The 15,141-nt window shown below is 36.1% G+C and overlaps 1 protein-coding gene across 2 annotated transcripts; it reads right to left on the bottom strand.

The window, feature by feature from the left end:
* Positions 1-1,828: 1,828 nt before the first annotated feature.
* Positions 1,829-14,923, bottom strand: IMPACT (impact RWD domain protein). 2 transcript variants are annotated; one of them, XM_059480870.1, is made up of 11 exons: positions 14,857-14,923; positions 13,909-14,037; positions 13,126-13,178; positions 12,777-12,839; positions 10,670-10,755; positions 8,929-9,057; positions 8,544-8,638; positions 6,233-6,306; positions 4,499-4,589; positions 2,282-2,416; positions 1,829-2,034 (listed from the first exon to the last, which is right to left on the bottom strand). In XM_059480870.1, the coding sequence occupies exons 1-11, from the start codon at positions 14,890-14,892 to the stop codon at positions 1,963-1,965; spliced, it is 963 nt and encodes a 320-aa protein (XP_059336853.1). In that variant the 5' UTR covers positions 14,893-14,923; the 3' UTR covers positions 1,829-1,962. The 2 variants fall into 2 exon arrangements, with proteins under 2 accessions (XP_059336853.1, XP_059336860.1); XM_059480877.1 differs by lacking the exon at positions 12,777-12,839.
* Between the last annotated feature and the right edge of the window lie 218 nt (positions 14,924-15,141).

Genomic DNA, 15,141 nt, shown 5'->3' with positions numbered 1-15,141 from the left:
TCTTAATACCCAATTCCTCCACACCATGCTTGGAAAGCCTGTGTGTTGCAAAGCATCTACACATATGAAGTGAAGATAGGAGATCCACTTCATGAGCTTTTAGCAGAATTTTTCTCTGTGTGTGGCTATGACAAGGATTAAATCAGTCTAGAACGTGCCCAGCTAGAAAAATATTGAAGCAGCAACTAAACTGCTTCCATTTTCTACTAAAATAGACAGGCTAGGCAATAAATATATAGCAAAGATGAACACTCCAAAAGGATTCACAAGTAAATGTCTCATCTTTATCATCCTTCTTTCCCCCACATTATACACATACTAAACAGTAGAACTACCACCCTGAATTACCTGCAATATGAAGAAATTACTAACACTCCAGAATTGGTATTCTGCTGTAAGAAAGACAATTATTTTCACTTTTAAAAGTTAAGATTTTAAGAACGTGACTTTTCATATTTAAGCATGGAAGATTTCCAGACGCATGCAGGACCTTTAGAGGAAATGACTGACACTGAAACCACCAAGCAGTTCTTCAGAAGATACTCAGCTAATGAAGTACTCCAATCAGACAGCAGATATCTTAGTCTGCTCATTTATGTTTGAGACACAAAAAAAAAAAAAAATCATTCTGATACTACCTTGTGGGAAACTCTAATGCTGTAACAACTAACCTGCGTTCAGCTGTACTCTTGATTCATTTTCAGAATAACAAACAAAACCAAGAAATTTAAAATATATTAAAACTGAGTGGCCAAAATATAAAAGCCACTATACACCCTTTCCTGATGTTTTGGTTTTTGTTGACATATTTTTATGACAGGCAATTGTACTTTAGGTATAAATTAATTCTATCATCCTTCTTTTCTTTTTTTCTTTTGCCAGGTAATGAAATTTGTAACTCTTCCACAAGTGAGCAGTATGTCTTAAAAACCTTACAGTACTTGATAACAAAAATGGTGAAAATCTGCTGCTTCAGTTTAGCATTAAAAATAATGTCCCAGAAGAATTTTTAAAGTTAAGAGTTGTTGTGAGACATTTTTGTAATCTCTTTGTCCTGTATCTACTTCTTAGAATAAAGGAAGTTTAAACTTAGGAAATGCTTGCAAACAAAAATAGGAAGGGACTGTAACTTCTCTAACCAAAAGTGTCCACAAGACAGTTAGACAGTACTTCATGCTCTCTCTGAAAGAAATTGTGTGAAAACAAAAATGCATTTCCACTCTGATGGTCCATTTTCAGACATTTTAAAGCAAGATGGGGATTCATCTTGCTCACTCACTGTATGGTCTATTTCACTGGTTCCTTTAATTATGCAACATGAAATTCTCATATTTTCAATAAGCTCCTGGTGTGCCAACCATCACAGAACAATCCTCAAAGAGATTCTGCAGTAGTTTCATCACATTTCTTAGCTCACTGCCCATGTTCAGTCTTCCATGTGTAACCAAGCAGCCCCTATCTAGCATCCTGATCAGGAACTGCACAGGCAGGACCAGGCACCCCAAACACCACACTCGACCCCATGCTTTCCTTTCACAAAGGAGAATCTAAAACTCTCTAAGTTACCTGGTATATGAATTACTCCAGTAATTCAGTACAACTACAGAATTCAATTATTAATAGAAGACATATATTTGACTCCAGGAATGGAGATGATGAGAAATCCACATTTTCCATTAGTCAAATGCTGTTTGGTGGGAAGGGGTGGGATGGAGCAATGGTTCCAGATGCTGCACTGTCCTCGTAACAAGGAGCTCACATGTGTAAAAAACAGAAAATTTGTGTCTAAGCTCTACTTCAGAACAGAAGAAGAAATCACAAAACAAGGTGAAAATATATCTATGGCTTTACTGAATTCTCTTCTGAATACAACATGTCCATTCTATAAGATAAAGCAATAAGGTCCAGAGTTTTTTGTATAAATATGTGCAAAATAATATTTTAAAGTTTTTAAAAAATAAATTAGTGTTCTGTTTTCTTTTTGTTGTCCTTCCTTATCTTTTTGCTCTTTCCAACTTGTCTAGATGATTCTTCCTGAAATGAGAAAATTGCATTGCAAAATTTAAAAAATATTAATGTAAACCACAAGTATTCTCCCAAGTTTACCCACGAGAATTATTTTTAATATAAACAGTATTCACAGTTTACAGAAATTTATGAAAATTTGGACATGTTTATCCATTCACACAGGTTGTATTACTTTTCTTCTGGCTTCATCTAACAGTGGGAAGTCCCACAAGTTCACATGCAAATGCCTCCATTCTGGAGGGATGAGACATACCGTTGATGGTACATAGTCGTGCTCTACAAGTACATTTCTTGCACAGTTGTTTATATGCTTGAAACGATCTGGTCCCAGGAGAATACCTCCATACCAGCGGGACACCACAACCAACACATTGTGCACGTTCAAAATCTGTGAATAATAGAAAGCAATAAAAGTCATTATCTTTTCATTGATCCTGGTTTACTGCTGACACCAATTTGAAACACAGAAAAGGTCTACTATCTTTTATTTTAAAAATTACGGAGTTACATTTCTTATGATGTGGTATGATCAATTATTACTCTGTCACTAAGCTGATTGTCTATACACATTTTTGAAGCGGTGGTGGATGAGGCTAATAATAGCCAGGCCACAGGCATTATACATATGAATATATAAAATGCCTCAACCTAGTGCTGTTAATATCTACATGTTAGCAACCATTAATCATCTCTGTTGAGGAGAAATAACCAGATATCTGACTAATTAGAACAATACTTTCAGAAGAGTCAATCATTGTTTGTGAAAACAGAAATATTCTTACAATTTTAAAATGGAAAGGACTAGGGCCCTGTTCTATGACAGGAATTTTCTACTCTGCATTTATGTATTTGCCATAAAGTATACATATAACAACTCCTGGCAGTAAACAGTAAAACAAAAAAATTTTGGATTAGCAAGATGGCGCTAATCCAAAATGCAGTTTCTTGTAACCAGAAAGTGCTATTTTGAAATGCTGGTCTGATCTGAAACAAGATTCATTTCTATTAAAAAGAAAAAACCCTCCCAAAACAACAACAACAACAAAAAATCCTATAAATTCAGCAACAATGAATGTTTTAAATTACCTAATTTTCATACCCATATGTCATAAGAGCTCAGAAAAAAAAAAAAAACTACAAGATCTATGAACATCCAGAAATCAGCCCATAAACTAATCTTTTCCTATAGCTGAAAATTGAACTTTTCTTATCCTTATCTTACTATTCTTCCAGAACAGAAATATTTCCAGTAACAGGATTACAGATGGAAAATTATGATCCCCATAATTTATACCCACTCACATTTGAATGTGACACTCATGTCATGTTTTAAAAGGGATTTTTATGGAATATTAAGTGCCTAGACAACTTTCAAAAGTGTGCACTAACATGCTGAGAAAAAGCTGATAATCTCAGAACAAATTGAGGCACAGTAACTGCCAAGTTGTATCTTTACATTATTTTCATAACAATAATGTCTTCACACTTAGCATATATACTTGCATATATTACATAACCTAAGTTTGTTTATTTATTTAAACTTCCCAAGTCTGGTTTGAGTTATTTTAGAAGTCTGAAAAAGTTCAAAATTAAAAATGTCAAATGTTTCCCTCAACTGTATTTTTTTCAGAAAAAAAAAAGGAAACATGGGTGGGGAAAGAAAAGTTTCCAGGAATAAGAGTGCAACACATTAAGCAAAAGAATATTCAAGCAAGAGAAGGACAAGAAAATAAAACTACTGTTGTGAAGGGAAGATCAATCTAAAATAAAAATATTTTGTCTGCTCACACAGCTAAGTGACTTGAAGCACAGCATTAAGATGCATACAGCTGTCTCGTGTAGTTGTGCTACTTTAATTATGGTTTTACTAGGGCTTGCATCGTGAACCAAAATTTATCAATCTCAACTCACGTTTAGTACCACCTTTGCCAAATCTTATTTCAATGCTTGAAGAACTAAAATATATGTGAGTATGAGGGCTATGGACCCAGAACAGAAAACAGCACAACAAAACAGACTAAATTATCAAAACAAATTAGCTCCTTCATTCCTTTTATATTTGAAGTTCAAATATATTCTGCCAGTTCATATATTGGTGTCTCTTTATTATGTCTACTCAAGGAAACCACATGAAAGGTTGTGCACAGGTCAGCAGTTATATTGTGATAGTCAGCTTCTCCCAGTATTCATTTTTTGTGTACCTTACACCACACAGGAAGCACAGCATTTAAAACTTAGTTATATTTTAACCCATTACTGCCACCTAAGAAAAATCACTTGTTTCTATGATCTGAGACTTGAAAGTGCTACAGTCTGTGTTTCTCCTTTCACCCTGAGAAAGCAATCATCTCACTGGCTGCTAGCAGAGCAAAATTCAAAATAGGCTTCTACAAGCTTATTTACATTGTAGTGATTTTTAAAATCAATATAAATTCAAGATTTCCAAAAACCAGAGATTAATTTCTACAACCTGCATAAGATGGAGAAGACGTCCACCTGCTGCTGTCTCTCCATCATCTTCACAATCCTGTAGGAACGTCTGCTTATCTTCACAGTATATTCTATAAAAGAAAAAAAAAGATTAAAAAGTCAGCTTATTAATTTTCAACCAATATTTCTACATTATTAATAAGTCTCACATCTTTCATACATGTGTGCATCAATTCTAATCGTCTCTTACACATATTTACATGAAAACAGGATGAGGCACAGGGTAAACCACAAGTGTTTATCTGTACAGTAGAACAAGTTTTGAGAAGCTTTTACACAGACTTCAGCTACTTCTGGTAAACTCCAGTCATTACCAGTCTGAAGTCCCTAAACAGAAAAATACCCAGGTTTTTAGCCTAACAATTGCATCTAGCTGAAACCAACTCTACCAGATACAGATTCAAATAACGGTATACCCCTAGAAGAAAAACTTGGACAAAAATATTATTAATAATTAATTATGTCTGTATTTCAGCAACAACATGAAACTATAACTGAAATTTGCCCTTGGATTCTCCATGTCATCTCCCTCCTCACAGGGGACACTGCAGTAAATACACTGGGTGTATTGTTTCATAAAGAAGACAGCTGCCCAGGCCTAATTTCCCATAAGTAATGCTCAGAGGTCTACTGACCAATAAGTTGGTTTGTTACCAACTTACTTCCTAACTTCTGAACTTAGTTACAGCTGACACAATGAGAAAGAGGCTTCTAGTACTAGATGACAAAGAGGAAGCAGTATGTGCCTGTTCTTTTTTTTTCTTTTGGGTTTTTTTTTTTGGGGGGGGGGTTGTGGTTTTTTTGTTTTGTTTTGTTTTGTTTTGTTTTGTGGGGTTTTTTTTGTTTTTTGGGGGTTTTTTGTTTAAGTGGATTTGGGTAATATGAGTGAAGGAAGCCAGATCATCATCTGTGAGAACAGACAGAAACGCCCTCTTTACAGAAACTTTTTACTTAGGTAGCAGCTTTCACTTTTTGGTAAAATAAGCTTTCACTTGCTCTCATTTCATGTTTCCTTAGGATCACAGCAGGATAGGCATGAATGAATAAGCATTGGTGCATGTTTTTTTAGATGACTGGTTCCTACAGTTCCTCCCTTTTATTGTCTCTTACATTCTTCAGAAAACCTATACTGGTTGGAAAAAACCTACATTGTACTGAGACCAATTCATTTCACATAAGCTATGTTCACAAAAGTTGCCAGAGGCAGGTGACTGCCAAACTCATTTTTACCTGTTTCTCATAATCCCTGAAGTTTCTTGTATTTCAGCTGAAACTTCATATGCCAGATGTCTGCATCAGGCTTTCTGATTCGACTCTTATTTCAACTGAACATTTCAGCTATTTCTAAATATAAGGTTGGGGGGGAAAAAGAAGTTACTTCACCCAAATAAAAAGACATTTAGTTCAGAATGATGTAGCATTTCCATGCTCAGACATACTGCAAAAGTATACCAACACATGTTCAAATCCGCCTTTTTCTATTCCTAATGCTGCTTCGCTATCATATTTCCTACTGTATGTTCTACTTTCTTGACCTGAAATTCAAAATAACACATGCAACACAAACCATACAAATAAGAAACCTACTCCCTAAAGCAAGAAATTTCTTTTAACAACAAGGAATTTAATAGGAAGGAATTTCTTTCTCATGTCCTGCATTCATTTGTGAAAGAACACTAAAAAGAAAAATGAAAAATCACGATTTGTATCTCACCTGTATGCATATATGTTGTGGGTAGCACTTGCAATTTTCTTGTTCTCATATAGTTTTTCAAGAACTCTTTTAACCTATAAAAAACAACAGAAAAAAACTTCCTTTTATAACACGGCTTTCATACATCCCTCTCAAAATCACTGCTAAACAAACATCTCTCTAATACTACAATGAAATGATTTTATGCTTTGACATAAAATGTTTGGTAACTCAAGAAGCAGCTTCTCAGTATTCTCATACTTGTTTTAAACAATTTTCCTGGGATACTGAAAACAGCTTGTCCCTTGAATTTCTACATTGTGTACATTCATATTATTGCTCAAGATGTAGAAGTGTCAAATTGCTTTATTAAACAAGAGACGTAAGATCCAGAAAATATGTTTTGTCAGTATTCAGTATCAACTGCACCTGCTTACTTTTTTTAACAATAAAGTTAAGCTGGAAAAGAACACAACATACATATTTCCACTACACAATTTCCACTGCTTTTACTTATTTCACAAAAATATGATGTGTAGATACTACATTTCAAGTTTTCCCTTTTCCCTCAAACATGCCTTTTTTTTCAGTTTCCACTTCACACAAAGAAAGTAAAAACAAAAAACATCCTATTAGGAGCCTGAAAGTGTCAGTATTTCCCAGAAAACAGATATTCCCATCATGTCTATGATCTCTTTGCTCTTAAGAAGTACCAAATTCAAAACATTTACCAATATCAGCTCATCATATGTTACTAAGTAAACAAGCTGGGAATTGTTCAACCCTTTCCAATAGTCTAGCAAAAAGAAGAGCTTTTGATAAAGACATCATTTTAGTACATAACACAAAACATTACTGAAGTTGAGAAAGCTTGGGAAAACATGCCTGGCAAGTAAATTGCCTTTCATTCAAAAACAAATGTCTCAGAGGAGTAATCAACAGATATATTTAATATCTGCCCTAGCTATACTGTGCTATTTCCAATACTTCTTGAAGAAATTCAACTGACAAAAATCACCTCAAATAAAAGATATCTCAATGAAAAAAATCCTATTGTTAATGAAGAATATTGCTTCGGACATTTATCTTCCCCTTACTTTAAACACTGAAGGAAGACAACTTGTATTACTTCATACACTTTCATAAACATGGAGAGTATGTTAAAACAATACATTTCAATCCAGGCACTTAAAGGACAATTCATATGAAATAATCATCACCTTTGACATTACTTACTTCCCAGCTACCTGGTTCCTGGAAATGTACTTTAAAGATTAATTTTTGTGCTACAGCTGTATCTTCTTTAAGTGAGTCTTTAAGATATATATATATATATATATAAAATAAATGAACTCTGTTACTTTAGAAAGGGAAGAAATGGGAATCACTGGCTTAATGTATCTTTTTTCATTTCAAAATACTCTCATCCTTTTATCATGATTTGTGAGTAAGATTGTTCTACATACACAAAACCCCACATGAATGTACAGAGTATGTGAACTTGAAAGGTGAGAGTGTTCCAGAAGGGATGCTGGGATTTAGAGACTAATTCTTATGTCCATATTAGGCAAATTATTGAGGGGGAAGAAAAAAACAAAACAAAACACAGATGGCTTCAAACATTACAGCTTTTGTATAGAGAAATCAGCCTAAAAACATTGTCAACCTGTCACTGTTTATTCATAGTCACTGAGTATGTAGCTGACCTAGCTTACATGGAACTTCAAGAAGCACTTGACAATACCCCTCACCAAAAATTATTTTAAAAAATCCTAAAATTGCATAAAAAGAAAGAGGAAAATCCTCTCAAGGTTTAACTCTGAGTTAATAAAAGAAAAGAACAGTAGGTTCCCCACTAAAAAGGGATGATCAAAGAAGGCTGATGGTAACAGATGGAAAGTAATGTATAAAAGAAGCTCCAAACCCCTCTCAATTAGGTCATGATAAAGATTTACTTATGCACAATCCAAGTGTGTTCTTCAACAGAATTCCTTTCTGAAGGAGGGAAGATGTGTATAAATCCATTTCATGTGTTAGCATTTCCAGCTAACACATGATAGATTTGGTAACTTACAAACATCTTATGATAAACTTGCCAACATTCAGAAGTCAAATTACAGTGTTCTTATTCTCATCCAACTAATGCACATAGTGGTGAAAAATAGTAGGAAGAGAAGTAAAAGCAAAAGTGAGAAACCAATAACTACTCAGACAGTACTAGCACGGAAAGATGCACAGACAGACCAACGTATCTGGCAAATCCCAAATATTCCAGTAATACTTTGCCAAGCTCAAAGTACAGGCAAAAAGAGAAGAACTGATCTCTACTAACTTGTCTGGTTGTCACCACTGGAGCCAAATGTGCCTGGAAAGTGCTCCTTCGATCTGTGATTGGGTTCCCATGATGTATGGGGGGCAGTTCTTCATCTATGGGTTACAAACAAGAGAGTGTTTCTTTTCTTTGAAGAGGACAGAAACAATGCATGGGGCTACAAAATTAAAGAATGTCTCAACTTTAAGAAAAGGGACTTATTAAAGTGAAGTACAGAAAATAATGTACAAACCCACCAAAAATATATTGCATTTTTTAATGACTGTTATTAAATGTTATTGTAATTCTATTGTCACTAATTTTATTCTAAAGCTGAGTAGAAAACCAGAATCTTCAGGTCTTGTTTAAATTATTTCAACAGAATTAACAAGAGTGTATTTTTTACCTTCATGACTTTCAGATGTCATGTAATTTAACATTTTAGTTTGATCTTCCTGAGTGGGCTGATAGTCCAGGAGAAAATCATCTCCATCATCTTCATCAACTTCTTCAGTGGTTTTCTTAATATCTGGTTCTATTAAGATACAAGTAGTAGAATTTATTACACATTTTTTGCAAGACAAGCAAAACAAAATTTCAAACTCTTCTTCTCAAAAGTCTCTGTCTTCTCAGTTCAAAACAGTTTGACACGAAAAACTATTAAATGCAGAATAGCAGCATTAATTACAACAAAACCCAAAAGTACTCACCCCAGTATTAAGTTTAATATTCCTAGGAATTAAAAATAAAATACTCATACTATGGGATCCTTCCATAAGACCTTGCATTTCAATACTAAGTAACAGTATTTCTAAGAAAAAAAGAGCAATAATGTTTACTATTTCCATTAAACATTCAAAATGCTACCTTTAATCTGAATTTAGGGATCAGATTAAGCTGATGTTTCACAAGAACTCCAGCCATTTATCAGTCATTTGGGGCAAAATGCAGAGCTGTTGTTCAGTGCTACTTCATGAGGGTGTAAAATCATTAGATAAAAAATTATTAGATTTGAAACATCTCTCTCAACATGCTTCAAGTATTCTGGGATTTCAAATATCCTGTTTTCCTTCATTCACAGAACGTCCAAAAAATAATAGTCACTAACAGAGGAGGAAATATACAGGGTTCTGACATCTGGATTTAGAGCCAAATTAATATAACACAGTTTCACAGGGCCTATGAAGTGCTTATGATGCATAGGTTTTATAATATATGTATTTTCCATTAAAAAAACCAGAGGTATAATAAAGCATGTTCAAAAAGGGAAGTCGTAAGGTTGTGGTCAAAATACCTAAACTTCCAATGTTACCAGTAAAATTTTCACTTTTCAGGGCCCACTCCTTTAATCACATCAGTGAAGAATGACTTCTCCAATTTCTGTGATGTAGCAACAAAATGCACAGTTTATCAACAGACTAACATTAGACCTTATCATGAAACCACACTGAAAATGAAATTTTTTTTCTTCAGACTTTTATTTCTCACAGGACAAAGATAACACCCCTGACAGAGAAAAGTAGTTCTGTTTCTTTTTACCACTGTACATGCACACGTCACTCACACAATTCATAGCAGTTTAGCATTTTAATGCACAAAACCTACCACCATTTTTTGAAACAACAACTGTCAATTTACACAAACTCTGTAAGAATAACAGCAGAAGAGTCACTGCAGCTTACTGATGATGTACTCCTCATCTCATTACAGTAAAATGAATGAAAGGACAGAAAAGTAAAAATGATAGAATATTTGGTCATTTGTCTGCAGAGTTCACTGAAGTTATCTTCTCTTGAATCTCATTCCTCCAACAGTGCACTCAACACCAGAAATTAATTACTGGTATGAATAATCCTTTGCAGAATGGAGGGCAATGCCTAATGTACCTGTGGGCAGCACTGTCCTTTCAAGCAAATAATTTCATTCCTGAGAGAACTGCAGACCTTGTTCAGGGGCCATCCCCACCTTCTTTTCCCTACTGCTTTTTAAAAAGGGACACTGCCACTGTAAAACACTAAGCCCTGACACAGGAGACTGTTTTTTGATATTTAGATCTAATTCAAAAGTGGGCCTAAACTAACTTGTACTAAAATCTTACTTCACAGTGGAAGAAGGAAAATAAAAGCCTCATGTATTTTCTGAAGTACCTGAATCTGAAGACTGTGCCTTTTCTACCAGAACTTCTCGTATCTTCTCCACCCATAAATACAGTATACTTTCACCAAGGTTCTGTCTGGAAGTAAAAGGTCATGGTAAATGAAGGATCACTTTTACAAATTTCACTTGGAAAGTACATTAAACAACATACAGATTTCAGACACACAGAAATTGAACATAAGCTAGTGAGATAAAGAGCTTAAGCAGGCTTGTGTAAAGTTCTGTCTCAGTAGCTCACTGGGTGAAAAACTTATCAGTGGACTGTGATAGTAGATCAGTGGAGCATTGGAATGAAACACTACAATTTGAGTAACAGGCAGTGCTATAGGACAGGAGATAAAAATTTAGGCCTAGGAGGCTTCACTCAGGGGACACAGGTGTGTATTGAGGTACTGAAGGAGAATGGGTGTAATACATTTTATATACACATGTCAGGAGTTAATAAATGCTTCCTTTATGTGGACCCAAACAACTCAAAACACATTTCAAATGGTTAAAATGGTTATGAACTGTGCATATTTGTCTAAGAAACAAAACTGAAGATTTAGGACCATAGATATCTCATGGTTTCTCATTAATTTTACACTTACTGCCACCATCTGGGCACCAGTTAAGTAACAAAATTATGCATTTAAACTCTGTGTAATGTGTACAGCACTACAGCTGGAAATAATCAAATTTAAATAAGCATACATATTTCAAGAAAAATATTCAAGCAAAAATAAGGATTTTATGAACTTCTAGCTCTCACTTCAAAATCCAGACAGACTCCAGAATAATTCAACATCCTGATTTCACACAGCTTATAGTACCAATTCACTGCTTTAACATCTGAAGACTTATTTTTAGTGATGGAGAGAGACTAGAAGAGGAATAAAATTTCCCTGTTTTACAAAAGTAAACAGAAATTTGTCCAACTATCACCCAATTACAGTTTCTGAATAGTTGTGAATTACTTTGTGTCTCCTAAAACAGACTTGTGATCTATAAATATCCATTTTTTTTCCACAGCGATTGACAGTATAGTTCATGTTGGTTTACACTGCAGAACTACACAACTTAGATCCCTAGGGACTAGAAAGCTGGTCAAACACAATGTAAATGATACAGAGTATCTCTGTTCATCTGACAATCATTTAGACATTGAACAGATAAAAGGTTTTCACAAATACTGTGCACATCAGTGATTACTCCAGGTTTTCAGACTGATTAAAATGATCTAAAGTACATATATGGCCTAAAGTACAAACACTTTCACTTCCAGCTGAACAAACAGAAGTGAGAGCAGACCAGAGAGGACCCTGACCAGCAGCTGATAGAGAGAGAAGGGAACTGAACCAGCACAGTCTGACAGCCTACAGGATTGCACAGGGGGAACAAAAAAGGAACCAGCAGCTCTACCTGTGGTAGAGACTCCATCAAATCCTTTGAATCTGGACAGCATTAAGGACAACCTCTGTCCTTTTTGCTCCACTGAACAACTGTGGTGAATATGATCGCACAGAACTTTTCACTTAAAATCCTTGTGCATTTTTAACACTTCAAGTTAAATTTTACTTGCTTAAACGATCTGTTGCTTAATTAAGAAACCCAGTTAATAAAAATAAAAAACTTATGCAAGCTAAGTGGTCTCTTCCTTATGGCATTAAAAAAACATTTCTTATGCAAGATGCTCAGATTTCACTGTCTGGGGCATGATTGTGCTTTTTTATATAATCTCTGGGATCTAAAAGAAATAAATAAACTATATAAAATTACTACATTTTCCACCCCCCCTTTCACAGCAATTCAGAATCATGCAATTTGAGTATTTCTAAATGCTGGTTATTCTCATGCATCCATTGTGGCCTGTATTATGTGTCAGCTGCACACTGTGATAATAAACAGTCCACAATGTTCCAGATTCCAGTTAAGAGATTCTGCATGTGTTTATTTTAAAACCTAGGTATCCCTTAACTTTTAAGAAAAACTTGTATTCCACTTATGGTCTAAGACAAACAAATATTTTCACATTCTGTGTTTTAACATTCAAATGCAGAACAGATAGAAATTGAAAATACATTGTCTCCTTTTACTGTATTCCAGTCTCAAACTTACAGATATATTTCTTCCAAGCTATTTGCTAGTTCTGTATAATCTTGTCCTCGAAGCCAAGGGGCACTAGAATGAATAGAAATGCAATGAAAATTGTGCTATATGCTGCTTCCAAAATTTCCAAATAAATATGATGAACACCTTGAAAATATAACTTTGCCAATCATCAAGATTCCAGCTGCAAACATCTTGGAAAAAGCAGAATAAAGAACAGAATATCCTTGCTGGAAACATCCCCCACTGCTGGTACACTTTAATTCAAGGAGTATTTTAATTAAACTTCCACTTACAGGTAAACAATTAACAGTGGCAATTTATCAAACACAAACGTTTGCAAGAAAACATCACCTACTTTAGTTGATAAATAGGTGGCTCTGCAGTTGGATATCCTGGTGGCAAAATCACCTGAAAGAAATTCAGGATATGTATTCATTGCACTACCTTCAGCTAGATGAGCTTTACTGAAGGACTCTGATGTCAAGCACCAGGACTACAATTACTGTTATAAAAATGAAGAAAGCAGTTGGGTATGTTGTTACAGAATTACAAGAAACACTGAATATCTGCACTTAAAACTCCAATAGTGGTGATGCATACAGTTATATTTTATGGGGCAATTTATAAGGATGCAAAATAAAGTACAGAAAAAAACTGAAAGAAGCGGCACACATAGTTATTGGACTTAAAAAAGTGGTACCACATTTCCCTAAGTAGACACTTCCATGTTTCTTACACTAAGTAAACTTATTGCTTTCAGTTCTGAAACATAAAGTAAGGACTTGGATCAAATAAGTTGATCCAAATTTCCTTTTGTCTCAACACTTTCCAGAAAGCAAATCTAGATGCACTTGCAGTAGATTCACTGAGGCACAAAGTCCTCAGTGTAAAAGTATTTCAGAAATTAGTCTTTGGTGAAATACACCAAAATACACCTTTGGTTAGGTGTGGAATTAGGATATGCAATTACTGAATATATCACATGCACACCAATGTGTTACACAAAGAATCACGGAAAAGTCTTATCACAGACTCCAATCCAAAAGCTTCTTAATCATCTGAATAGATAATAAACCATATTTAAACCTGCATCAGTCTAACTGCAAAATTCATGCTAAACTTCTTACCACCACTATACCTGCAAACAGAGGGTCCATTTTGGTTGATCCAGACAGTCACTAATCTTAATGCAATAGATTTTTTCATCTTCATCAACAACGCACCAATCATCACCATAGATCGATGAAAGGGCTTCAATTTCATCAATCTAAAAAAAACAAAAAAAAGCAAAAGTAAATATCCCCCCATAAAACCCAAACAACTTTGTGTGCCAATCATATTTTCATCTTTTTTAAGTCTTTCTCTTCTATAACTCATTGCCAGATGTGACAAGATTCACTTCACAGGAAGGCCCTAAGTATTGGCAGATCCAGTCCTGATTCACAGGACTTCAAGTGTGCCAGGGGAGGTTTAAGTTGGACATTCGCAAGAATTTCTTCACAGAAGGGGTGATTACACATTAGAATGGGCTGCCCAGGGAGGTGGTGGAGTCGCTGTGCCCGGAGGTATTTAAGGAAATAATGGATGTGGCACCCAGTGCCCTGGTCTAGCTGACACGGAGGTGTTTGGTCACAGGATGGACTCGATGATCTCAGAGGTATTTTCCAACCGAATTGACCCTGTGATTTTGTGAGTAACCTTTGCACAGTTCTCACACAGACACAACAACTTTTGAATGTCTCTGGATAATCCTGTCATCTCAGCAGCGACAAGGCGAGCAAGGTGACAGGGAGCAGGTGCCAACACGCTCCCTGCAGCTCCCAGTCGGGCGCTGCTCCTGGCTGGATGGGTCGGACCCCAGCAGGGGTAAGACCCCGAGGGTTCGGCACTAAGCTAGTCCTGAGGAGGAGCGGATACTCAGCAAATTCCCATAGAGAAAAACCAGGGAAGTGCCTTTTACCTAGAAAAGAAACACTGAAGTGTGGCGGTGCAGGCGCCACGGCGGGCACGGAGCCGCTCGGGGGCCGGGGCTCAGCAGGAGCCCCCTGAAGGCACCGCTTTCCCCGCGGCCCCCTCCGCCGCTCACCTGCTGCTGGGCCCTTTCCGTGTCACTCGCCGCCATCGGAGCCGAGGGAAGGAGCAGGAGGAAGGGAAGGAGAAGCAGGGAAAAGCCCAGGGTAGCCGCGCCGTGTGCGCAGCCGTGGCGGTGACGCCGCCGGCCCTTCCTTCCGCCGCAGGGACAGCGGGAGCGGGCGGACCGTGCGCTCCTGCCTCGCGTTGCCGCGCATCCTTTATATCCGTCTTTGAACTTTCCCGTATTCCCTACATCCTGTTGTTAAACAAAAGTGTGTAAGCGGTTCTGTTTCACTGA

The sequence above is a fragment of the Ammospiza nelsoni genome, chromosome 1 (assembly GCF_027579445.1).
Source record: "Ammospiza nelsoni isolate bAmmNel1 chromosome 1, bAmmNel1.pri, whole genome shotgun sequence".
NCBI classification, from domain to species: Eukaryota; Metazoa; Chordata; class Aves; order Passeriformes; family Passerellidae; genus Ammospiza; species Ammospiza nelsoni.
Note: the sequence above shows the minus strand (reverse complement) of the source record. Positions and strands in the feature narration are given on the sequence as shown.